This window comes from Lolium rigidum, chromosome 6 (genome assembly GCF_022539505.1).
Source record: "Lolium rigidum isolate FL_2022 chromosome 6, APGP_CSIRO_Lrig_0.1, whole genome shotgun sequence".
Classification (NCBI taxonomy): Eukaryota; Viridiplantae; Streptophyta; class Magnoliopsida; order Poales; family Poaceae; genus Lolium; species Lolium rigidum.
The window spans coordinates 360,689,424-360,715,222 of NC_061513.1; the positions used below are offsets into that span (position 1 = coordinate 360,689,424).

General features: G+C 43.8%; 1 protein-coding gene and 3 long non-coding RNA genes across 4 annotated transcripts; all 4 read right to left on the reverse strand.

Annotated features, from left to right (window-relative positions):
* Window positions 1-9,153: 9,153 nt before the first annotated feature.
* On the reverse strand, window positions 9,154-9,860 carry LOC124668623. Its single transcript, XR_006991767.1, has 3 exons — window positions 9,834-9,860; window positions 9,558-9,656; window positions 9,154-9,434 (listed from the first exon to the last, which is right to left on the reverse strand). It is a non-coding gene; the product is annotated as an uncharacterized LOC124668623 (long non-coding RNA).
* Window positions 9,861-9,897: 37 nt separating this feature from the next.
* Window positions 9,898-11,679, reverse strand: LOC124668622. The gene is made up of 3 exons (XR_006991766.1): window positions 11,638-11,679; window positions 11,375-11,467; window positions 9,898-11,224 (listed from the first exon to the last, which is right to left on the reverse strand). It is a non-coding gene; the product is annotated as an uncharacterized LOC124668622 (long non-coding RNA).
* Window positions 11,680-12,317: 638 nt separating this feature from the next.
* LOC124668624 lies at window positions 12,318-13,010 on the reverse strand. The gene is made up of 2 exons (XR_006991768.1): window positions 12,969-13,010; window positions 12,318-12,675 (listed from the first exon to the last, which is right to left on the reverse strand). It is a non-coding gene; the product is annotated as an uncharacterized LOC124668624 (long non-coding RNA).
* Window positions 13,011-13,069: 59 nt separating this feature from the next.
* Window positions 13,070-15,775, reverse strand: LOC124667352 (probable cyclic nucleotide-gated ion channel 20, chloroplastic). The gene is made up of 6 exons (XM_047204645.1): window positions 15,462-15,775; window positions 14,823-14,952; window positions 14,319-14,565; window positions 14,074-14,236; window positions 13,521-13,779; window positions 13,070-13,227 (listed from the first exon to the last, which is right to left on the reverse strand). Exons 1-5 carry the CDS (start codon window positions 15,551-15,553, stop codon window positions 13,626-13,628), a joined length of 786 nt encoding a protein of 261 aa, XP_047060601.1. The 5' UTR covers window positions 15,554-15,775; the 3' UTR covers window positions 13,070-13,227; window positions 13,521-13,625.
* Window positions 15,776-25,799: the final 10,024 nt, after the last annotated feature.

The window sequence follows — 25,799 nt, forward strand, 5'->3', positions numbered from 1 at the left end:
ACATAATTTTATGTGAGCACCTGCTTGTTAAGGTTTTGTAGGTTTTATTATAACCATATTTCAAAGGTAGCACTGGGATTATATTTAATAACACCTTGAAATATAAATACTACTCTCATCATGGTTTGGTCTAATTATAAGGATAAGTGGTTGATCACACATATGGTTTTAATTATAGTATTTAGCACTAGGTTAATCTTAGGTTCAATAATTGTAGCATAAGATTTTAATTAGTGAACAATTCTAGGGTTCTAGTTATATCCACCTAATAGCACATGGTTTGAATCTCAATTATGGCCTAGGTTTAAATTATGATCACCATAGTGATGCATAAACTAGGGTTGAGATATACTTCTAGTTTTGTAGAGTTGAGATGACATCATATTGCATTTGCTAGGGTTTAATCTCCCCTAACCAAGGTAATATGGTTAGTTGCTTAATTGTTTCTGTTCTCCTTTAATTACTAAGGACTTGAGAATTGGGTCTTATCTTATACCAATAGATTTCTATTATATCCTTAATCTATTGTTAAAGTAACTAAAGTAGCTATATTTCTTTTTATAGTTAACTTTGGTTATAGTGATGAATGGTTTCTCACCATATAAATTATAGGCTTTAACTCTAAGCTTTTCTTATGTGCTTATATCCTCTACTTCAAGTTCTTAGGGTTTATGATCACTACATAATTTATAATGATCCAGGTTTGGCTTCCTAAGTTATCTCTCAAGAGTTAGGTTTCTCACTCACATGATCAAGCATTGTCTTGATCAATTAAGGTATAGCACTTCTATTTTTACTTTCTAGGATAGGCATACTATGGTTGTTTCAATAGTTTATATCCCAGGAGAATGCATGTGATATTCACTTAGAGTTCTTCTCCAGGAATGATGATTTAATCATCTGGTTATATGGAATAGTTCTCTCCCTCAAATTCAAGTGTTGCCTCATCTAACTTGAGTGTAGCACCATAGCTTGAATTCTCTTTCATAGGAATAGTTGTTCTAGGGTTTATGGTGTACTCACAATATCTCAATAGGTATCAAGTCTAAAACCCCACTTGGCTATCTTGGTTGAATTAATCTCCTCCTTACTTTATCAATTCATGGATATGGTATTATTCCATGTGATATTAGGTTATCTCACCACTCCAAGGTGAAATAGTTTACAACCTAATACTTTAGTTCAAAGGTTGTCCTTTATTCTTAAATAGGTAAAGCTAGGATTGATATGAGTGGTCTCTCTCATTTGGGAAGGATTTCAATACTAACCTAAGGTTAGACTCCATAGAGGTTGATGTGATCTCATTATCTATGTTTAACATAATTGGGTTCTCTCTCTAGGGAATGTCTTGAATAATATCCTAGGGTTTCTCTTAAAGATGATTTGAATACATGGATGCATATCCAAGGTTTAGCTCAAAGCTTGTCATTGCTTCTCTACTAAATAACATAGAACTCTCATCTCTCTAGGTTTGATGTATAATAATATGTAATAGAGAAGAATATATATTCCTAGGGTTTATCTCCTTGTCTTGTTTCCAAGAGTAAAGTGGAATGGATACCATGAGGTTCATGGTAGGACCAAGGATTAGTTTAAGACATGGAAAAGATAAGTCAAGAATGGTTTCTCCATTTTATTGCTACTTGATTTGCAATTGAATAGGTGTTCATATATTATGACAAGGATTACCATATTATACTCTTTTATAAGATCAAGCAATTTATCATTGAGTAAAGTGTTGTTGTGTTGATCATTAGTTCCATTTGATCTAACCCCTTAGATCAAATCATCTCTACCCAAACAAGGTTTTAACAAAGTCACATTGAGGTTTATAGCGCTTGACTTGATGAGCTACTTCAATTCCACCAAGGTCAAGTGAAACTTCGATTCATTGTGACTGTTTTACTTTAAAGCGCGAAAATTCCCCAGATTTTCTATGCATGAATGCAATGCACACATCTGTTTCCTATATTTTTGTAACCCCATTTCCTGGGATATTACATGACGCGCTTAAGGTTCGATGTCGCATAAGTAGATTTCGAATATGAGATGGATACCGAAGTTTGTTCGGAGTCTCGGATGGGATCCAAGACATCACGAGGAGGTCCGGAATGGTCCGGAGAATAAGATTCATATATGGGAAGTCATTTTCAGGGTTACCGGAAAAGTTCAGGATTTTTCGGTATTGTACCGGAGGTTCTAGAAGGTTCCGGAGGGTGCCATAGTGGGGCCGACCTATCCCGGACGACCAACATGGACCGGAGGGGGTCACATAGGTCCACATGGGCCAGGCAATCCAGCCTCCCAAGGCCCATGTGGCTGGATCAAGTGGATACGATCAAATCCCTTGAAAATAGGGACTTAACTTGGGGGGAAGTTGCCCCCCTTGTTTTGGCCGACCCAAAGGCTTGGAGGAGGGGCCAAGGCAGCCCCCCACGCCTATATAAGAGGGAGGAGAGGGCTGGGGCGCATCACATCACATCACCCCCAAGCCCTAGCCGCCCCTCTCTCCCTCCTCCTTCTTCCTGCGCAGGCTTGGCGAAGCCCTGCAGGAATTTCTCCTCCACCTCCACCACCACGCCGTCGTGCTGCTGGGATTCCGAGGGGATCTACCACACCTCCACTGCCTGCCGGAACGGGGAGAGGACGGGCTTCATCGACACCGTACGCACGACCGAGTACGGAAGTCTTTGCCGAATTGCAGCACCGGACGATCGACTACATCAACAACGAGATCTAATCTCGTAGGCTTTGGAATCTTCGAGGGTTAGTCTCACATACATCTCGTTGCTTCGATCTTGGTAGATTAGATCTTGCTTCTTCCTAGATTGGATCTTGGTTTTTGTTCATGTTCACGGTAGAATTTTTTTGTTTTCCATGCAACGAACCCATCACCTTGGCATGATCCTCACATGTATGCACGGTAAGCTCCGCAGCAAGGCATCAGAGCATCTCCAGCCGCGTCCCCCAAAGCGTCCCCCAAAGGGATTTGGGGCGTGCCGGACAAAAAATGCGTTCCAACCGCATCCCCCAAAGCCCATTTTTGTCCGGCGCCCCCCGATACGGTGTCCGGCGCCCCGAGCCCGTCCCCGTCCCACAGGGGACGCACCGGGCACGCCGGACACAACGAAAAGCGAGGCGGGGAGTGGCGGGGCCGACCCGTCAGCGGCACGGAAGGCTAAAACCCCGTCGCCTACCTTTGGTCAAGCGACGTTAATGGCGTCCCTGTTTTCCCGGGCGACGCGGGGACGCGTCTCGTCGTGCATGGCCGCGTGGCCGTCCGCGCCGGAGTTATTGCGTGCAACCACCCGCTGCTGCCGCTGTTTTAAGACGCCCTGCAGTTCTCGCCGCTCACAAACCTTCTCGTCCCCGCCGCCTCCCCCCTCCCAGATCTTCTCCTCGCCGCTCCAAAAATGTCGAGCTCGTCCTCCCGCAAGATCGCCGCGGCGAACGGCTTCGGCCGCGGCAGCCTCACCGTGCCGGAGGCGTGGGCGCTGTACCACGCCCGGTATCTAGTCCCACCGGACATGCGGCTGCCAAGCAGCGGCGGTTGGAAGATGGCCGTGAACGGCATTGGCGTCCCGCCGCCGTCGAAGCCGGGCACGGATCAATGGAGGGACGCCATCAAGGCCCGGCGGGCTCAACTCACCGCCGAGGAGCGGTTGGATCCAACGTGGGCGGTCAACAACAACGACGCTCGGTGGACGACGTACTTCAAGGCGAAGTACGACGTCGAGATGTACAGCACCGACAACCTCGTCGGCGGCCCCAACAGCTGGAACAAGGACGGCCGCGCCCTGTTCTGGGGCGTTCCGGGGCGCACCCTCGACAACGTCATCCGCGGCATCCGCAACGGCGCTCCAAGGTTGGAGATACCGTCGTCACCGCCGCCGTCTCCTCAATGGCAGCCGAGGAGGACGACGTACTCGTCCTCCTCGCACTCTTCTTCCTCGGGACCGGCGTGATCGACGCCGTCCTCGTCGTACCGGTCGGTGCCCTACACCGTCCCCAAACGGGAGGTCAAGGAGGAGCCGGCGACGCCCATCAACACGAGGCGTGGCGGCAGCGGCAGCCGGCGGCAGCAAGGGAGGCGCGGCGGCGCCCTCCCCATCCCGAAGCCGGAGGTGAAGGAGGAGCCGGAGGAAGCGTCGCAGGCGGCGCTGCTGGCGGAGTACGAGCGACAGCAGCGGCTCAGCGCCAGCAGCGACGACCCCGAGGACTGCCCAGGGCTGCGGGCGGCGTTCTTGGCGTCCATGAACGACAAGGACGCCTGGAGGGGCGACCTGGACGCGGCGATCGCCATGTCCATCCGCGACTCCGGCAAGCCGCTGGTGGACCTCACCGACGACGGCGAGGCAGGACCAAGCGGCTTGGTGAAGGACGAGCCCGTCGACGAGCGCGTCAAGCAGGAGGTCGTCACCGACGACATGTACAACTTCCAGCAGTACTACGACGCCTTCGGCCGCGGCAAGTGGTTCTAGATTAGGTTTAGTTTAAATTTAGTCAAATTTCGTTCGAATCTATGTAAGTTTGGACGAATCTAATCGAATCTCGTTAAGTTTAAAATTTCCGAAATTTTGTTTGGGGGACGCGACTGGGGAGCGACGTCCCCCAAACGCGGTACGAACGAAACACGTTCCCCAAACGCTTAATCCGGCGCGGTTTAGGGGACGCTTTGGGGGACGCGGCTGGAGATGCTCTCAATACCCCAAGTCCTCCTTTACTAGAGTGGCTTATACCTCAAACCAGTGCTTAGTAATACAAGTCTCTGTTTGCTTAATATTACTTGTCTTTTTGTAGCGTTGCTAAGTACAGTAGTACGTAACCTGTATAGCTTTGGAACTCTAGCATCTTCCCTTCCTTTGAAGGCTGCATTTTTTTTTCGAAATGGGGGAAATATCGCCCCAGCTTCTGCATCCAAAGGATGCACACGGCTCTTTTTTATTAGATTATTCACGAACCTTACAAAGAAACAATACAAAAGACCAATCTCGAAGCAACCTAACTATACCTACAGTGGGATGAAGAGGGTGACAATACACCAACTCACATCAACCAAAACTAAATGCCTTCCCAACCGCCCAATAGCAGGTGAGAAGCACATCCAGTCAAGCAGACTCTCAGCGTACGCCAACGCCCACGCCACAGGAGTTGCTTCCGCCGTCTTCCTCGACTCCATCTTCAAGAGAGATCATCGCATTAACCTTGCAAGACCTGCCGTCGATGCCACCATGACGCCAGACGGCTCCACCATCCTGCCCGCATACATCATCCCGCATCCGTCGTCGATACCCCGCAGCACCATGCCACCGAGATTCAGCGCCGGCGATGTGGTAGATGAATACCACTCCACCAACATCCGCCACCATCCAGCAGCTGCTCCAAAACGATGCCCCAAGAGGTAGAACGACGTAGGTAGCGTCGCCATCGTCCGATCCGGGAGACCCAGATCTAAGGTTTCCCCCGGAGCAGCACGAGTGGGTAGAAGCAGGCTGCGACGACGATGCCTTCAAGAAGGTTACGACGTGTGACGCCGCCATCGCCCGCCAAGACCGAAGTCGGAGCACGGTTTTCACCGGCAGCCGCGTATCCCCAACTCGCTGAGTGTAGTGCCGAGGCAAGCAAAGATGATGCCTTCGACAAGGTAACGACGTCAATCGACGCCGCCATCATCCGCCAAGACCGAGATCGAAGCGCGGTTTTCACCGGCTGCCCCGTCACCCAAAGCTCGTCGTCGACTGGATCTTCACCGCCGGAGATCTGAGTGGGATCCCAAAATCCCCCACCCCAGATCCCAAAGAGGCCGTCCCCCTCCGGAGAGGAGGTCGCCGCCGCCATGCCCGGGGCCGCTGCCCCGGCTCCCATGTGATGCGGGCGGAGCGGCCCGTCGCGCGGAGGAGAAGGCATAGCAGCACGACCGCCTCCAGGCCCCAAGGACCAAGATCCGGCCACGCCACCACCGCCACCGCCTCGCCTTCCGGCCGCCGACGCCGCGCACCACCACCACCACAAGAGATCGGGAGCGCCGCCCCCCTCCTCCATGATCGCGACCATCTGAAGCCCCCGCCGCCGCCATGCCACACGGGCTTTGCCCGGCGACACCTTTGAAGGCTGCATGCTACCTTCAAATAATTATCTTGCAAGTTGCAACCAATTAAACACGCCAAAGGCTTTATTGCATTTTCTTTAGAAGTGTGCGCTCCTGGACGCCTTTGGGAACTCATCGCAGGGTGCACTCATCTATCCTTGGAATCAATATTCCTCACATCAAGATACGTAAGATTCCATATTACTTTTTCCCGAATGTATTTGTTTTTTATCTTACCTGCCGCCTGCTCCCAACCCCGAGAGTAAATTACATATAGGTACTACTTTTAGGGTAACGGTTGCAAGTAGGTACCAACTCTGGTAATTTTATCAAGTAAGTGCAACTTCTGGGGCAGTTTGTAACAGATAGAGCAATTCTGTAGTTAACAGCGAATTAATCACGCGGTCCCACTTATCATAGCTAACGGGGCGTGTGCGAGCCGTTAGGGCAGGAGTAGATAAGAGACCATGCTAGTTGACCCGTTGTGAATATCCGGTCTGGTGGGATTGACCGATTTGGCCAGGAAACGTGGCTGTTTCACGGAAAAAGATATGAGATGGACGCGGGGACCACCAGTCAACTCCCATCTTCTCCTTCTTTCTTTGACCCATCTCCCACGGCTTGCGCTGCTCACGCTCGCACCGTTCGTGCGTGTACCCGTCGACCTCTCCTCCGCGTGCACCTCCACAACACCTACGGCGTGCACCGGCACCTCCGCGCGACGTCGCGTCCGCCTGCATGCAGCTGCCACCAGCACCTCCTCGCTCGTCTCCTCGCGCCAAGCAGCAGCTGCGCGTGCATGGCGTGCGCACCCTAAAACAGCCCAACGAACAAAGCAGCAGCAGTGTCCAAGCATGCATCAGCAGGCACGCGTGCACCATGCGCGCGCATGTGCGGCAACCCAGCAGCGGCAAGAACGAGCCGCAGACCGCAGTCTGGCCCCGCCTCGACCGCGCCCTGCGACAGCACCATCTCCGTCCGTGCCGGCTGCCGCGCCCGCAAGCTCCTTCGCGCCTTCGCCTGCGACGGCTGCGCGCCCGCAAGCTCTACTGCGGAGGTCGTGCACCCTCGGCGAACGCATGTGCACCTTGCTATGGTCTTCCACCCGTGCCGCTGCCGCGCCTGAGAACCACGCCGCGCTGCATCTCCACTCGCTGCTCCATCCGCGAAGCCCACCCGCGCGCGCACAGCCGTCGCCCGTCAGCACCAGGTCAACACCACCGTTCGACCCACATCCCCAGTGTTCGCTTACGCGTTGGTCTTCTACCTCGTCGTGATCCAGAAGTCGCTCCATCGCTTTTTCTAGTCTGTCTTCAGCTCACCTCAAATTTTAGAGTCACCGGTTTGATTTCCTGCTACTATGTCGCAGGACCTGTCTGACCCACAATGGAGAAATTCCCGTGGAAACTTACCTGTCCTCACGGCCGTAATGGGCGTGTTCAGCTTCAGCAGAAGTGGACGCACGAACTTCTATGAGCTAGCACGCATGTATCCTAGCTTTTGTTGCCACTCGTATCGGCCGGCAAGCGCAGTGGCGCGTTGAGCTGGTCGAGCATCAGCGGGCGAGCGCGGGGGCACGGCAAGCTGGCTAAGCATCAACGGGCGCGCGCGGCAAGCTAGCTGAGCATCAACGGGCGAGCTAGCACGCGGGGGCACGGCAAGCTGGCCGAGCATAAGCGGGCGAGCTACCGCGGGGACGCGGCGAGCTGGCCAAGCATCATCCGACATCCGGCGAGCGCGGGGGTGCGGCCAGCAAGCGCAGTGTGCTGCTTCTGCCAAGCTTCTCAAAGCGACGAGCGGACCGGCGTGAGAATGAGTGAGCTGTGCGACGACCAGGAGTACGACCAGACATGTCTAATGGCTGTGCCCTAACGGCTGGCTGACGGCCGTTTGCTCTGACATGTGGGCCCGCGCAGTTAAATCAGTGTCAACACAAGAGTTGCTCTATTTGTTACTTCCTGCCCTAGAAGTGGTAGTTACTTGTTAAAATTACCAGAGATGGTACCAACTCGTAACCGTTGCCTCAAAAGTGATATGTATATGTAATTTACTCCAACCCCGACGGGCGAGCTGGGGCGGGCCTGTGGTGCTGGTGACGGGGATGCGAGGCGGCAGGGTACGCGGCCGCGCGCGTCCATAGGCGGGCTCGACGGGGGACTCGCGTTACCTGCTGCTGCAGCTCGACGTGCGCTCCGACGAGAGAGCGCCGTGCCGTCGGGGGCGACCTGCGGGAGTTCGGCCGCTGGCTGAGTTGCCCATGGACTCCTTCCACCAGTTTTTTAACACCAACTAGATGACCCGGTGCGCCCCGGCGCACAGGCAAAATCAAGAAAGTACTCTAACCACAAGTTTTAATCAGTTAAGTAGTGCTATTTTTTTCAAAAGTACATACAGTGTTATTTTTTCAATAAAAATACACCAGGATCATCACTAAGAAGCAAATGACAAATGTCTATGGGTAAATAATTTAGGTTTCCAACGTAACAGAAAATTGAGAACCACCTATACTACTACAGTTACAATACAACAATGTCAATAATGGCAAAACTTGTATGAAAAAATTGCTAATGTTCAATAACATTGTCATACGACACAGTGCACCCCAGCGCAGAAGCAAAAGCAAGAGAGTACTATAACCATCGTAAGTATATTACAGAAGCCAAGTGGTGGAATTCACATGTACATTGTACCGAATTTTAGCGAAGTTACAATAACATTGTCCTGTAGGCAACAACATCTATCCATGTCAAGTATTTTGAAAGAAACAACATAATTATTATATGGTACGATTTTACATGTCTTTTTTCTCTTCTCAAAACTCATATCAACAGCACAAATTACTACCGAATGATCTCATTATGTATAAACTCAGAGGTGGCAGCCAACCTGATAAATTACCACGAGTAATGTGTGGAGCTTGGTCTGGGGCAACACATGTTCTCTATTGATTGAAAGCAGCTTCACGTCCATGCCCATTCATTAACCACCACAAGTGGCCATGCTCCGGTAGCAATCCTCATTATCTTCACATACGGTCAGTCCACAATCTGCAACATTATGTACAAACTCAGGAGGTGCAAGTATCCATGTCAAGTATTTTGAAAGAAACAATATAATTATTATATGGTACGATTTTACATGTCTTTTTTCTCTTCTCAAAACTCATATCTACAGCACAAATTACTACCGAATGATCTCATTATGTATAAACTCAGAGGTGGCAGCCAACCTGATAAATTACCAAGAGTAATGTGTGGAGCTTGGTCTGGGGCAACACATGTTCTCTATTGATTGAAAGCAGCTTCACGTCCATGCCCATTCATTAACCACCACAAGTGGCCATGCTCTGGTAGCAATAAAGAGATTGGTCTGGTAAGAGCTCTTGATCCGAAAAGATCGCATGACAGAAGAAATCCCTGCATGTGATTAAAAGTTCGCTGCAAAGACTGTATAAAAAATGTTTACATACATATAAAGGGTAGGTGAAGGTGAAGCCTAGTAATAGCATGGTTCCAAGTGCCGCAGCTACTGCAGAGGTGTTTTTTTCATCGCCCATCATCTCATGAAACTGAAAGCAGATGGAACATGAGTCAATATAATGGAACCTCATACAATACCTATGTGTGTAGTATATATCCTAATAGTGTAGGTTTGCTCCAATTCAGAGTTCAGCAAAGATATCACAATTTATGTGCCTTGGTACGAAAAAAGGAAATAGAAATATGAAGTTAGAAATAACTTATACCTGTTAAGGAGCTTAATTAGATAACACCATTGAAAAGGTTACCACACCTTGAAACAAAGAGGAATAAAATTTTATCTTGATCACAAAGACGTGAACAAAGCTACTTGTTCTAAACTGATAAAGTTTATCTCTGGTTAAATAACACATGCTTATATAATTCCTTCAGATTTCGGTAGAGAAAAAAATTCTTCCGGAGATTGATTTTATCAAGCTTTATATGGCATCATGTTGAAATGTGTAGCTGTTATTATTATACGGTATCCGGAGAAAGCAAAGTGGTGTGCATGTAAATGAAGAAGCGAAAGCAGTGCAAGAATACTAATTGGGTGCCGAGTGAGAAGTCTACTGACCACAAACACCTCTCACGTTCCCTCATTTCAGTGCAAGAATATTAAGATGGAATCATTGAAACAATAAAATGATGCTAAATTTAATTCATAAAAAATGATGCAGTTGCCCTCGGCACACACTGAACCATGTTGACTAATGAAGGTTATACACTGCGGACGAACTTATCAAATTTTACCTTTGTGTATTAACCACACCCGAGAGAGAGAGAGAGAGAGAGAGAGAGAGAGAGAGAGAGAGAGAGAGAGAGAGAGAGAGAGAGAGAGAGAGATTATCCTACAAATCTATCACAATTCTGTTTCAGTTCAATTTGAAGTAAATTCATACTATCATGCTATCTTTTTTAGTTGGAAGTAAACATCAAGAACTGAGCGTTAATTAATCATGTAACTGAACACCAAACCCATATGAGAAGTGAAGTCAAATGTTTTAATAAATAGGGTTGACTGATATCCATTTGCATCCTACATGTTAATTGCACATCTGACCTAGTTGCTTCTTAAATTTATACACGCTGAACTGTACCCACGGATTAAAAAATAACCTTATTTATCTGACCGGCCTAAATTAATACATCCAGTCCAGTTTGAGCCTAGTTAAAGCCCAGCAATCTGCTTTATTTATCTGACCCCTTACAAGCAGTTGATTCAACATTGCACGTTCGAGTGTTGTTCCTAGTGATTCTTGCATATTGTTCTCAGTTCACCAATATCATTTTGTACTGACACAGAGGTGGCTGCATATATTCATTCAAATTTGAACGCCAAGCAATTGCAACTCTCTACACAACCTTCTCTCTTATAGGTTGAACGACAAACTCAAATCAGGTTATGTGCACTAAATTCAGGGGAATGATATGATAATTCAGGCCCAAAAAAGAAGGTAGTACAGAGTTAGCTTCATATTGACCATCCCTGGGTTTTGGCCAGTGAAAAACAATGGAACACAACTAACCAAGGATCGATTTGAGGGTGCCTCCCACAAGAAACCAGTCCAAGCACACTTGCAATATCCATCAAGCCTACCATCGAGTATGGACTCCACTGCACAAGGAAAACATCAATGGTCACCAATAATGCAAAGCAACAGGTAAGCCCATCATAAGCGAAAAGAAATTTCAGATATGCAATGGAAAGAAAGTAATTCAAATTAATCACATGGAAAGCATATTCAGGAGAGTCAGATGGAGATACTCGTATTTCCGCACAGCTGACGGACACTAATTGGATCTGCATTTTATTAGCAGCAGCAAACACATGATTTTCATGGAGTTGCCGTCGCTTTAGCTGAAAAAACAACAATAATGTCTATGTTATATATCAAACAAAATGGAACATAACTACAATTTCAGGTTTACTGTGATAGTAGTGCAAATGGAACAGAACTGACAAGAATCCTATGGACCACTACATACTCATACTTATTCTCAAATTGAGTGGACTACAAAGAGGCAAACCTGGCATATTATCTCACTGCATCATAAGCAAATATTTAAACTGCATTATCAAAATAAAGAAGTCAGCATACATATAACAAAAGACACCCTATCACAAGAGAATAGAAGAGAATTGAGACCTAACATTTAATTATCCAGGCCTAAGAGCATGGAGTATAAAGTAAATGTTATATAGCTCGCACTGGCAAATTCAGACAAGGTCGACTAACCATTAGTATATCCTACTTGCTGACATGTGCATAACAAAAGGAACCCTATCACAAGAGAATAGAAAACCGAGTGCATCCATTACTTGAAAGAACCCTATTATTTACATGAGCTGCAGTATAAGAACCCTATCAAGATTGAATTACTATCCAGAACAAGCTCTTCAAGTGCAATCGGAATACTTTTAAAGTATTCTCAAACATCTCGGTCAATATTTGGGATATTAGGAAATGAATAGAACCATCACATCACTAACCATGACAAAGAAAGAAAAGAGGAGGTGCGGACTCACCTCCGAGCAACAACACAAAGGGAAAGGATAATGGGTAGAAGTGAGGCCTCTCAAACTATCAAATTTGTAGATAAACCACTATCCATCATAAAAAGCCATGCATAGAGAAACAATTTTGCAGTTATCCTAGGATTTCACAAACAAATAATTTCATGCTAAACAAAGCCATGCATAGAGAAACTGGAAAGCCGAAATCAAATAATTTTTCACTATATACAGGAGATTAGTTTTCACACCTCTGGAGCTACAAGATCAGAGAACCAGAAAGCCGAGAAACTTTAACGGCACGGGCTACATTCCAACAAGGGATTCAAGATTTCTGGCAGCTATAGTCTAGTACTGCACAGGTAGTTAGTATCTACATAGGCAGACTATCAGCCCTCTATCAATGCTGAAAAGCATAATGAGACCATGTAGGTTTACGATCAGGTTCTTCGCTCGGCCTTGATCTTTCTGCTCGCTTTAGTTGCCTCTTAAGGTACCTCCATGCAACTTGGATGCGCGCTGCAGCAATTGTTCTCCAGTAGGGAGATTCATACCTGTTGAATACAGTTGAAGCATTGAGGTTCAAGCATCAGTCAACAGAGTAATACATAGGAGTTCAGAAAATTGATACTTAAGAGTACCATAGAAGAATATGGCTGGCAATTTTAATCAAATTGATAAAATGGCAAACTAATTAAGTCACTCATATTTTCTCAGCAATATAGTTACTCAAAACAACAACCTCAACATCATCAGCATCCAAAAAATTCAAGTAGAACTAAACTTTTATCCTAGAAAGCAGGAATGTGACAATCATACAATAGCTAATGAGACATCAAATGGCTACCTGATCGCTCCCCGCACTCGTGGATTGCGCAAGAACCGTGCAAACCGGGAAGTGACTTGTTCGAGGTCACTTGAGTATCTACATAGGCGGACTATCAGCCCTCTATCAATGCTGAAAAGCATAATGAGACCATGTAGGTTTACGATCAGGTTCTTCGCTCGGCCTTGATCTTTCTGCTCGCTTTAGTCGCCTCTTAAGGTACCTCCATGCAACTTGGATGCGCGCTGCAGCAATTGTTCTCCAGTAGGGAGATTCATACCTGTTGAATACAGTTGAAGCATTGAGGTTCAAGCATCAGTCAACAGAGTAATACATAGGAGTTCAGAAAATTGATACTTAAGAGTACCATAGAAGAATATGGCTGGCAATTTTAATCAAATTGATAAAATGGCAAACTAATTAAGTCACTCATATTTTCTCAGCAATATAGTTACTCAAAACAACAACCTCAACATCATCAGCATCCAAAAAATTCAAGTAGAACTAAACTTTTATCCTAGAAAGCAGGAATGTGACAATCATACAATAGCTAATGAGACATCAAATGGCTACCTGATCGCTCCCTGCACTCGTGGATTGCGCAAGAACCGTGCAAACTGGGAAGTGACTTGTTCGAGGTCACTTGAGTATCTACATAGGCAGACTATCAGCCCTCTATCAATGCTGAAAAGCATAATGAGACCATGTAGGTTTACGATCAGGTTCTTCGCTCGGCCTTGATCTTTCTGCTCGCTTTAGTCGCCTCTTAAGGTACCTCCATGCAACTTGGATGCGCGCTGCAGCAATTGTTCTCCAGTAGGGAGATTCATACCTGTTGAATACAGTTGAAGCATTGAGGTTCAAGCATCAGTCAACAGAGTAATACATAGGAGTTCGAGAAAATTGATACTTAAGAGTACCATAGAAGAATATGGCTGGCAATTTTAATCAAATTGATAAAATGGCAAACTAATTAAGTCACTCATATTTTCTCAGCAATATAGTTACTCAAAACAACAACCTCAACATCATCAGCATCCAAAAAATTCAAGTAGAACTAAACTTTTATCCTAGAAAGCAGGAATGTGACAATCATACAATAGCTAATGAGACATCAAATGGCTACCTGATCGCTCCCTGCACTCGTGGATTGCGCAAGAACCGTGCAAACTGGGAAGTGACTTGTTCGAGGTCACTTGCTCTAAGTACAAAAGCTTCAACATTTGTTAAACATGTCACAGTACGAATAGCAACCAAACGCATACCATTAAATCTGCTTTTCCCGCCATCTGAAAGTCACAGTCCATGTGCGGTTACAATTATGAACTATATATATTATAAATACAGGAATACAGGCAAGAAATTGTAGACCTTTGTTTGCCGAAGAGTGTTCCAAGTACCATGTGAGGAGCTCCTCTCCACATACATCTCCATCATGTAATGGATCCCTGCTACCATCTGCGCTGATGCTTTCTAGTTTACCTCTCACTATGAAAACCATTTTGTCAACAGGGCCACCTTGATAAAGAATGTCACTCCCACTGATATATAAGTTTTGTCTTAATTTGTCACAGATAGCATCCAAGATTGGCCAATCCATTAAGGTGAACAATCGAACCTGCAAAATAATCACACTCAGCAATTCTTTACGAGGTGAGGGGGAGGTCATTATCAGGCAGGCATAGATAGTAAGGTGAACTTACAATCTGAACAGATTAAGACATACCTATTTTTTCAAGGGAAAAATAATAGGTCTAGTTGTTCACATGGGATCAGCCATTTAGTGGAAACCTCAAGTTTTTTATCTCAATTTTATTTAACATTTCCATGTTTTGTTCATCAAGAGTAAATAATGGCAGCGAAGTTACAATGAACCTTATTAAGGAATCTAAAGAAGTGTCGCCGTATGTCCCTTTGGATATCTTCTGGCAAATTACTTAGAAGCTCCTCTTCGTTTACTCCTTGAGTAGCTGCCCAGGTGAACCTTTCTGCATGTCTAACCCTCCTGTACATTCAGATAACTTCAAAGGTTACTATCTTTGAAGCGTAGAAGCAAAACACCTAGTGATTATAATAACATGAAAAAGAAATTCCAAACCACATATCAGGTTCTCATGGACATTGCCATGAGATGGCACATGTCCTGTGTATGGAGGTTTACTACTTACGTGCCAACTTAGAAACGTGTTCTATTTATGTTAAATCTTGTTCGTAAAATACAATAGACATTACTTGTTCCCACAGAACAAAATGAAATGGCATTTCATAAAGTTTAATGATAAAGATACATGAGAAATTGATAAGAGCAGTATTTGGCAAACCACTATTACTATTCAAACAGCAGAAACACAAATTCAAGGGGCAAGTTCATGTTGCATGAAAAGCAAAATAAGCAGAGTAGAAACATGTAAAAATATAATAACAAAATATCAAAGGGTCGTTGTCTGTGGTACAACTGTACAAGACCATGGCATATGTAAATAATAATATTTGTTTAATTATTACTAAGAAAACCTTCTCAATTCTTCAGGCAGTCGTCTATGGCTCATCCACTTCTCAACATCATGCGGCTTGTTTCCCCCTAACTTCCTCCGGCATGATGTCATGCGGCTTGTTGACTTGCTTCACCTGGATGCGGTGGTAACACTGCCCACCTCACCTTCAAATTGATGCAGAGTGCCATGGATTCCGCCCGTCCTGCACCGGATCCGCCCGTCCAGCCGCCACCAACTCCCGCATCCAGCCGCCTCGTTGCTCGGGGCGCCCTTCCTCCGTCCACCCGCCTCCCCTGCAGCACCTCGCGTGGCGGCCCGTGTAGGAAAACAAGAGGCGGCGGCGATTGGGGAAGGAGGAGAGGAGACGAGGATTGTGGGAGGAGGGAAGAGGAGAGCAGGGGATTGGGAGAGAGTGGTGATATGGGATTGGGGAGTGATTTTCGATCTAGGTTTTCACTGCCCACCCACTGGCCTACCACGAAAAGGCCCAGACACAAGGATAGAAAAAGGGCGACGTGAGCTAGCCCCTCGCTGCGTCTCTCGCTGGAGGCTCCCACGCACAGGATGGCCCAACGGTCATGTAGCCAGCAGATGAAACCAAGTAACAAAATTTGTAACCGCATCCGATGGCTGTGGTGAAAAGTGGGATTGTGGCTGGTGAAACGAACGAACCAGATTGTTTTGCCCCTCTCACACCCCCTAGATGGCTGGGTAGTCTTGCAACATTTATAGAAGAAATGTAGGCTAGCAAATTATTGCCTTAAGTTTGGGCAAAAGTGTGTTCTTGCAGAGCAATTATACCGCTGGAATTAGCTCGATTTGTTGGATTTCTGCGCCAAGATTATATCTCAGTATTATCGTTTGCGTTGATGCAGGGATTGTGTGGGGAGGCGGCAGCAAAGACTCCTTTGGCCGACTTAGTTCTTTGTCTGATTTGTAAACAGAGGGGGATTAGGGAGAGGGATTAGGTATTTTGAAGGTAAGTGGTTCGCTGCCCTATGTAAGTCGACTAATCCACTGTCTGGGACTGTCTAGTGGTGAGATCCAAGTGCACTGATGAAATTGTCATGTGGGTATTCAATGGTTGCTACGGAGTATAATTAAACTGGAATTTTGAGTGAACTTGCCTGTAGTGTAGGTTGAAATTTGAACTTTTAATTGACGCACCTATCTATCGATATCTAAAATTGCGGCTATTTAAGTTCATGATGCCCTGAAGGTTCCTTCTTTCAGTAACTAATATTCACGGCCTGATGCCGGTGGGAGTTCTATTCAGAGAACATGCTCCTACTTAACTAGCTTGCCCCTTTTGAATTTTGCAAGTTATGCAATCCTTCAGCTCAACTGAGATAGACAGCCTGAACAAGAAACAAGCTGAATAAAATTGTACACTCAGCTCCGCAGATGCTTCGTCTTGCTTTAGACATCTTTGACAAGTCATGCATGTACACAGTTCATTGGTGTGCTATAAATTTTGTACCCTTAGTTAGGAATCTGAATGAGCTGAAAGGCGACTCCGGACTTTTCAGACCTCGTGGGTGAATTCTATCCTTGCACCCAAGTCAAGTGTGAAGCTATCCTAATTAGCACCTCCTATTTAAACTGTTTTTTTATCAGTACTTTCTGTGTATTTATTGATTAGCGACCTCCTTTTATTTGTATGCCTAGTCAATTATTTTCCTTTGAATATTGGATTGTTCTGCACAGGTACTAAACATACGCAAAGAAACTGATGAGGCTCAACGACACCACGGGATATACTCCACGAGAATAGCAGGTATGACTACAAGCCTCACCACTGCCACTTACTGTTGAAACATTCTCCCTATGTTTGAGTAATAAGTGCCAGAATAATTCATATGGGGCATTCCCATTACTACCAATGTCATCAATCTAGTTGTTATTTGAAGTATTGATTTGGTATTCTCATCTGGTACTTGAATACTGTTGTGTATATTTGAGACTTATATTTTGGTAAAAAACTTCTATGAGTCAGGTCTTCTTATTGAATAATCTTCCCCTAATTAATTTAGGAAGTAGCAATGCAAGCCCGGACAGTGGCATGTTTCATGGTTCCTGAACCAACTGTCCACACTGGGTATTGTATTGTGCATATAATGGCGCCCTATCAACTTCTGTTGGAGTGGTTCCTGAAGAGTAGAATGATTTACTCCATGAAGCATCTCATTTTTGGTTTTGTACTCTAGCAACTAGTCCTGCATGTTACTTCTCCCATGTTAACTGAAAGTATAACTGAAAGATAAGCAGTTTGTGCCACCTATACTCGAGAGTAAGATAGTGTAATTTTATCATGAATGTGTCGTTGTCGAGGTCTCGAGATGTGCCTTAAAGCTACATTTGTAGTTTGGACTGAATCTCCAAGCCCCTTCGGTGCTGGTAGTTGATTTTTGGTGTGTAACATTTCACAGGCCGAAAATGGCAGTGCTGCGCTCCCGTGAGCAGATGTGCATCCATGAAGAAGTGAGCAAACTCAGGGGAAAAGCACAGAACAATGGTTCATGCTTGTGCACCTGATAAGCTTGATACAATAGCCTTCTTTATAGGAAACAACGACTGAAAAGTAAATAGGTGTACTTCTTTTGGTAAATGTATGCACCAGTGGTTTTTGGTATAGTACTCTAGCTATCTTAAGTCTTAACGACAATCTTGAACACATTTCACAATATGCAATATGCAATATGCAACTAGACACCAATGGTTTTTGGTTTTGTACTCTAGCATGTATGTACTGAATATATTTTGATGTAGATGTGACTCTGGCACCAGCAGCAACAAACAAAACAGTTGCGAGTCAGAAACTGACCAAGGTAGAGTATCCATGGGGGTTTCATTTAAACTGTCATCCTGTTGTAAATCTTCCCCTGCGACGAGTCAAAATGCTGATTTATAGAAACCAAATGAGTGAATGAACTTGCAGATGCCGTGCTCGCGAAGGTGGAGATGGAGAGGAAGCTGTCGATGGTCAAGGCGTGGGAGGAGCACGAGAAGAGAAAAGTCAGGTACCGCCTAAACCCAACAGAATTTTGCACGAGAGAATTCTTTCTTTTTTTCACATTTGTCTACCTGCAACGGAAAACGTTGCACTTCAGGGCTGAGCAGAAGATGTCCTCCATCCTTTCATGCGAGAACACCTAGAAGGCATCGATCGAAGAGAAACTGCGGACACGAGAGGTCTCGGCTCTGAACTCTGCCTTTCTCCCGTCCCTTTAGTTGCAAAATTCAGTCTATGTTGTTGCAGGTCAGTTAGCAGGAGGGCAATTGCCATGCTAACCGCGCCGATCGATTAGTTTGTATCTTAGACTATGATTTATTTAATTAGAATGTATTTTTTTTTGACGCCAAATACAGTGGGGAAGGCCCCCACTGCGTCATTTTCATATATGGTGCCCAAAAAGAGGCATGGTTATATACAAAGAGTGGGCAAAAAAAGAGTAACCAAAGAAGAAGAAGAAAAGAAACAGAAAAAAAATAGAAAATTACAAAGTGTCTATCCATGCTTGCATTCCTTCTTTTAGGCTAGGTTTAACCCTGTGTCTAATCTCTTGTGCTATTACTTTGAAAAGATTGTAACATCCCTGGATACATCTCTGCTCATTATCAAATATGATCCTGCTTCTGTGATTCCATATACTCCAACAGCCAGCTATCATTGCTACCTTGAAAAATGGGTTAGCCGATCTGATAGAAGTGTCCAAGATCATGTCAATCAATTGGAGATCTGTGTTCCATTCTTCCCCTATTTTCCACCAGATAACCTGACTGAAGTCACATGAGAAAAATAGATGAATAAGAGTTTCTTCAGCATTCTCCATACATAGCACACATTTGTTGGATTCTAAATGAAAGTTCTTTCTAGATAAAAGATCTCTTGTATTGAGTCTGTCTTGCAAAAGGAGCCAGAAAAAGAACTTGTGTTTCGGCAGACATGGTGATTTCCAAATCCATTTAAATAGTTTAGGAGCAGGTGGTGCTTTAACTAAAGCCATATAAACCTTTCTGGTAGAAAAATTGTCTCCTCCTACTGTAAGACTCCATTTGTCATGAGCGTTGTTGTTGTCCATGATAGAGCTGATGGCAAAATGGAGCTCATTAATTTGTTGTACAGCAACCAGAGAGAGTGGTAATTGAAATTGATCATATAATTCATCCAGATTGAGGTGTTTCACTTGCTGTAATGTAATATCTTTATTCTTTGCAAAAGAGTATAGCTGAGGAAGGATTTCATACAGCATATTATCATTCCAATTATCAGACCAGAGCATGATAGATCTTCCTGATTGTGGTGTACAAGTTGTGAGTTGCTTAAAAATCTCAAGGTGGGATAAACAATTCCTCCACCAAAAAGATCCTCTGTTTTTCCTCAAAATATTGGATAATCCATAATTGTAATATTCCCTCCATAACAGATTCACCCAGGGTATGTCCTGATGATTATAAAACTTGAAAAGGTTTTTGATCATGAGAGCCTTATTATGTTCCCTCAGGTTTAGGACACCCAGACCACCTGACTCTTTTGTCAGACATACTTTATCCCATTTGACTAAACATTTTCCTTTAGAACCATTTTCAATATCTTTTCCATGCCATAGGAAGGTTCTGATAGATTTTTCAATATGATCCAGGTGGGTGTAGTGTACTTTCAAGGCACACATGATAAAATTAGGCATGGCTGAAATAACAGATTTGATGACCACTAACCTTGAGCAATGAGATAGAAGATTCGATAATCCTGCCAGTCTTCTGTCAACTTTGGTAACCATAGGTGTCAGATCTTCAATAGAAGGCTTGGTAGTTCCCATGGGTAGTCCCAGGTATGTAAATGGCATAGATTCTTTTTTACATCCCAGTAGGACTGCTAGCTCATTGCATCTATCCTCAGATATATTAATAGGGACCATGGAAGATTTATGATAATTAATTTTGAGGCCTGTAGCATCAGTAAAATTCTTCAGTAGGCGTTTGAGTTCTAAGATCTGTGCTGGATCCGCTGGCATGATAAGCAAAGTATCGTCGGCATACTGTAAAATTGGATAACTCTGCCCATATGATTCATCAATTGGTAGAGAGATAATATTATTTTCCCACGCATGGTTAATAATGATTTGGAGCAGTTCAGCCGCTGCTACAAATAAAAGAGGAGACAATGGGTCACCTTGTCTTACCCCCCTTTTGCATATGATATTTTTTCCTGGGACTCCATTAAGAATAATAGAGGTGGAGGCAGTGGTTAGAATATTCTTGATCCAAGATAAGAATTTTTCTCCAAACCCCATGTGTTTGAGCATAGTCAGAATAGCACTGTGTTCTACTAGATCAAAAGCCTTTTCGAAATCTAGCTTGATTATGATGATCTCCTTTTTGGACTTGTGACAAATATATAAGTATTCAAATGCCCAAGCCAAGCAATCCTGTATAGTTCTGCTTTTGATGAAGCCATATTGATTGCTGTGGATTAAAGGGATAATCACTTCTTGCACCCTGTTGGCTATTAATTTTGTCATAACCTTTAGAGCCATAGTCACAAGGGAGATGGGTCTGAAATCTGAGGGATGAACAGGGCAACTGAATTTTGGTATTAAGGTAATATATGCAGTATTGATACTGCTAATATCTAGATTTCCTTCATAGAATTTGCTGCACATATTGTAGAATTGGTGCTTCATAAGATTCCAGAATTTTTTCATGAAACTGCCATTAAATCCATCTGGCCCTGGGGCTTTGTCATTTGGCATGTGCTTTATAATATTGTCTATCTCTTCACTGGAAAAAGGAATTTCCACATTACTTAAGTCTTGGGGTATGATCATATTCTGTAACTCAAAGTTCCATGCAGTATCCACTGACTGGCCTAGTCTTCTTTTGAAAGAATTCCATAAAATAGCTGCTTTATTCTCATGATCTGTGAATTCAATGTCTTGTTCATTCTTCAGTACAGCAATCAGGTTGTGTCTGTAATTTCTGGTGGCAACAGTATGAAATTTTTTTGTGTTCTCATTCCCTAACTTTGCCCATCTGATATTAGCTCTTTTTCTCCAATAGATTCTTTTTGCTTCCAGTAACTTGGTCAGGTGTTTTTTGATGATTTTTCGGAAATTTTTCTCCATAAGAGAAAGAAGTCTCTGTTCCTCAATACCATCTAGAAGGGCCAACACATAACTGCAATTATCCATAATTCTTGATAGCTTAGAAATATTTTTACTCCATTTTTTCAGAGCATACCTGAGGCTTTTGAATCTGGCTGTGATATCATGTGCAGCATTGTGATATAATCCATTGTTGAACCATGCTTTTTCCACTTCTTCAGAGAAACCATCAAAATCCATCCAGTATTCTTCAAATCTGAATATTTGTGCTCTGGGTATATCTGTTCCAACTTGAATCAGTATTGGGACATGGTCTGTGTAGGATAACGTTGCATAGAAAACAAAAATTTTCCTACCGCGAACACGCAATCCAAGCCAAGATGCAATCTAGAAGATGGTAGCAACGAGGGGGTATCGAGTCTTACCCTTGAAGAGATTCCAAAGCCTACAAGATGAGGCTCTTGTTGCTGTGGTAGACGTTCACTTGCCGCTTGCAAAAGCGCGAAGAAGATCTTGATCACGATCGCTTCCGGCGCCACGAACGGGCAGCACCTCCGTACTCGGTCACACGTTCGGTTGTTGATGAAGACGACGTCCACCTCCCCGTTCCAGCGGGCAGCGGAAGTAGTAGCTCCTCTTGAATTCGACAGCACGACGGCGTGGTGTCGGTGGTGGTGGAGAAATCCGGCGGAGCTTCGCTTAAGCGTGCGGGATGTGGTGGAGGAGAGAGACCGCTAGGGTTTGGGGAGAGAGAGGGGTTGGGCGCCGGCCCTCTAAGGGGTGCGGCCAAGGCTGAGGCTTGAAGTGGTCAGCCCCTCTCCTATGCCCCTCATTATATAGGTGGAAGCACCAAGAATTCTAGTCCAAGTCTTCGAATAAGACCCCAACACTAAAACCTCCCATATGTGGGAAACCTACTCAAGGAGGGAGTCCTACCCAAGGTGGGACTCCCACCTTTCCTTGAGGTGGGTTGGCCGGCCACCCTAGGGGAGTCCACCTTGGACTCCTCCCCTTTAGGGTTGGCTGGTCATGCAAGGTGGAGTCCCTCCGGGACTCTACTTTCCATGGTGATTTCTTCCGGACTTTTCTAGAACCTTCTAGAACCTGCCATAAATGCACCGGATCATTTCCAAACTTGGAATATGACTTCCTATATATGAATCTTATTCTCCGGACCATTCCGGAACTCCTCGTGATGTCCGGGATCTCATCCGGGACTCCGAACAAATATTCGAACTCCATTCCATATTCAAGTTCTACCATTTCAACATCCAACTTTAAGTGTGTCACCCTACGGTTCGTGAACTATGCGGACATGGTTGAGTACTCACTCCGACCAATAACCAATAGCGGGATCCGGAGATCCATAATGGCTCCCACATATTCAACGATGACTTTAGTGATCGAATGAACCATTCACATACGATACCAATTCCCTTTGTCACGCGATATTTTACTTGTCCGAGGTTTGATCTTCGGTATTACTCTATACCTTGTTCAACCTCGTCTCTCGACAAGTACTCTTTACTCGTACCGTGGTATGTGGTCTCTTATGAACTTATTCATATGCTTGCAAGACATTAGACGACATTCCACCGAGAGGGCCCAGAGTATATCTATCCGTCATCGGGATGGACAAATCCCACTATTGATCCATATGCCTCAACTCATACTTTCCGGATACTTAATCCCACCTTTATAACCACCCATTTACGCGAGTGGCGTTTGATGTAATCAAAGTACCTTTCCGGTATAAGTGATTTACATGATCTCATGGTCATAAGGACTAGGTAACTATGTATCGAAAGCTTATAGCAAATAACTTAATGACGAGATCTTATGCTACGCTTAATTGGGTGTGTCCATTACATCATTCATATAATGATATAACCTTGTTATTAATAACATCCAATGTTCATGATTATGAAACTAATCATCCATTAATCAACAAGCTAGTTTAAGAGGCATACTAGGGACTTCTTGTTGTCTACATATCACAAATGTACTAATGTTTCGGTTAATACAATTATAGCATGATATATAAACATTTATCATAAACACAAAGATATAAATAATAACCACTTTATTATTGCCTCTAGGGCATATCTCCTTCAGTCTCCCACTTGCACTAGAGTCAATAATCTAGTTTACATTTGTAAAGATATAACACCTTGGCCTTCCGGTGCTTTATCATGTATTGCTCACGGGAGAGGTTTTAGTCAACGGATCTGACACGCTCAGAAACGTATGTATTTTGTAATTCATTTGCGTCTCAACGCATCACTCATTTCCAAATGAGTCGGTATTAAATATGTTTGGTCTTCTGGTGGAACCTTAATTCCGCGGTATGAAATATGTCACTAATATTGTCACACACAATATAGCTTCAAAGTTCTGACTCTGTCGGAACTACACCAAGTTCTCAAAGAACCTCTTGACTTAACATCCTTTGTCATTGTCAAAACAATGACATATTCTGCCTTCTTTTGTAGAATCCGTCACAATATTTAGAACTCTTCTAAATCTAGCATAAACAACTTCTAGCTCATTGTGCTACCTTTTAAACAACATTTAGTCTAATTTGAGATTGAAATTATATTTTATATGTGACAAAACCAATATCGGTGTAACACCTTACAGCGATTTGTTTGTCATTTCCTCATACAAAACTATATATATATCCTTAGTTCTTCTAAAGTACTCAAGGATATTCTTACTGTCGTCCAATGATCATCATATGAATCATTCTGGTATATGCTCATAACACTTTATAGCACATGACATCTGATTGTGTACATATTATCCGTGATCTATAATCACTCATGTGTTTTTACTCATTGAGTGTCAGATACATTCAAGTCTTGTTAAAACTTAACATGATAAGAACATTTTCTTAATATTTATATATTGAACTACTTCAATATCCATTCTATGTACTTTGACTTAAACTTATTATGTGTTTCAATCTATCTTCATAGATCTTGACACTAAATATGTTTCAGTCCATATTCTTTCATTGAAATTAATTTCTCAATGAAACCTTTTAATCAAGTATATAATTACATCATTTATAACCAACTATATGTCACCTACATAAAGTATTATAAATATGTCTCAGCGCTCCCACTTAATTTCTTGCAAATGCAAGCCTCTTCATTGTATCTTGATGAAATAAAAAAAAACTCTTTGACTATTTCATCTGGTGAAGATTCCAACTCCGCGATACTCACTTCATCCAATTGAAGTTTGTATACCTATCTAGTATTCTACGGACAGGCAAAACTCTTGGTTGTATTTTGTATACACCTTTAATACATACTTCGATAAGTAATGTATTTTGCCATCCTACTAGCATATCTCATAAAAGAAATATGTAGTGATTACTAGAATAATCCACATAGACTATAAGCATTGCTACGGAAGATCTAATCTTATCGTAGTCAACTCTTTGAACTTTGTCGTAAACAATTTTTCGACAAGTCGAGCTCTTTCAAGGATATTTCATCCAAGTCTATAGATCCATTTGCTTTCAAAAAGTATTCATCTATTATGGATTTCATGACGCATGGCCATTTTAACGGAGTCAGGGCCCATCATAACTTCTTTGTTTGTAGTTGGTTTATCATTGTTCAAAATCAATCCTTTGTTCACAAATCATTTATTTGATCACAAAGTAAACCATACCTACAAGGTTCAATATGTACTTCGATCTCCATGGCTAAAACACTTTGTAGTCATGGGAGCCATGATCGTCGTGGCCGCTTCCGAAACAAATTCCGATGCTCGTGCTACTCGATCATTATGCTCGGGTTCATAAACCTTATCAAAATATATTGTCCTCCCACTCAAATACTTCACTAGAAACAATTTCTCGGAAATAAGAAACATTGACAAACACTTTTGTCTTTTGTCTTGTGGGAAGAATTCCCAATTAAATCTCTGGGATAACCAACAAAGACATTCATCCGATTTTGGTTTGTAAACTCTTAGACCAAAATTTAAAGAAAGGACTATTAGGATTTATACCCATGCCATAACTCGTATGGTGTCATTTCAACGGATCATGATGATGCTCTATTTAGTGTAAAAGCGGTAGTCACTAAAGCATAATCCACAAAAATATAATGGCATCATAATATTTTATCTCATCATTAATCCAACAAGGTTTGGATACATCTCTGGATACTATATCATCATTGTGATACTCCAAGAAATGTGAGTTGTAGAACAATTTCATGACTCTCTTAGATGTT

What these genes read in the sequence shown, in the direction of transcription:
- LOC124667352 (XM_047204645.1), bottom strand. Translation starts at nt 15,553, where the DNA reads ATGACATCATGCCGGAGGAAGTTAGGGGGAAACAAGCCGCATGATGTT. An exon ending in CTGCCTGAAGAATTGAGAAG is followed by an intron (nt 14,953 to 15,461) that starts GTTTTCTTAGTA and finishes CTGAATGTACAG; the next exon opens with GAGGGTTAGACATGCAGAAA. An exon ending in CGAGTGCAGGGAGCGATCAG is followed by an intron (nt 13,780 to 14,073) that starts GTAGCCATTTGA and finishes TGTATTCAACAG; the next exon opens with GTATGAATCTCCCTACTGGA.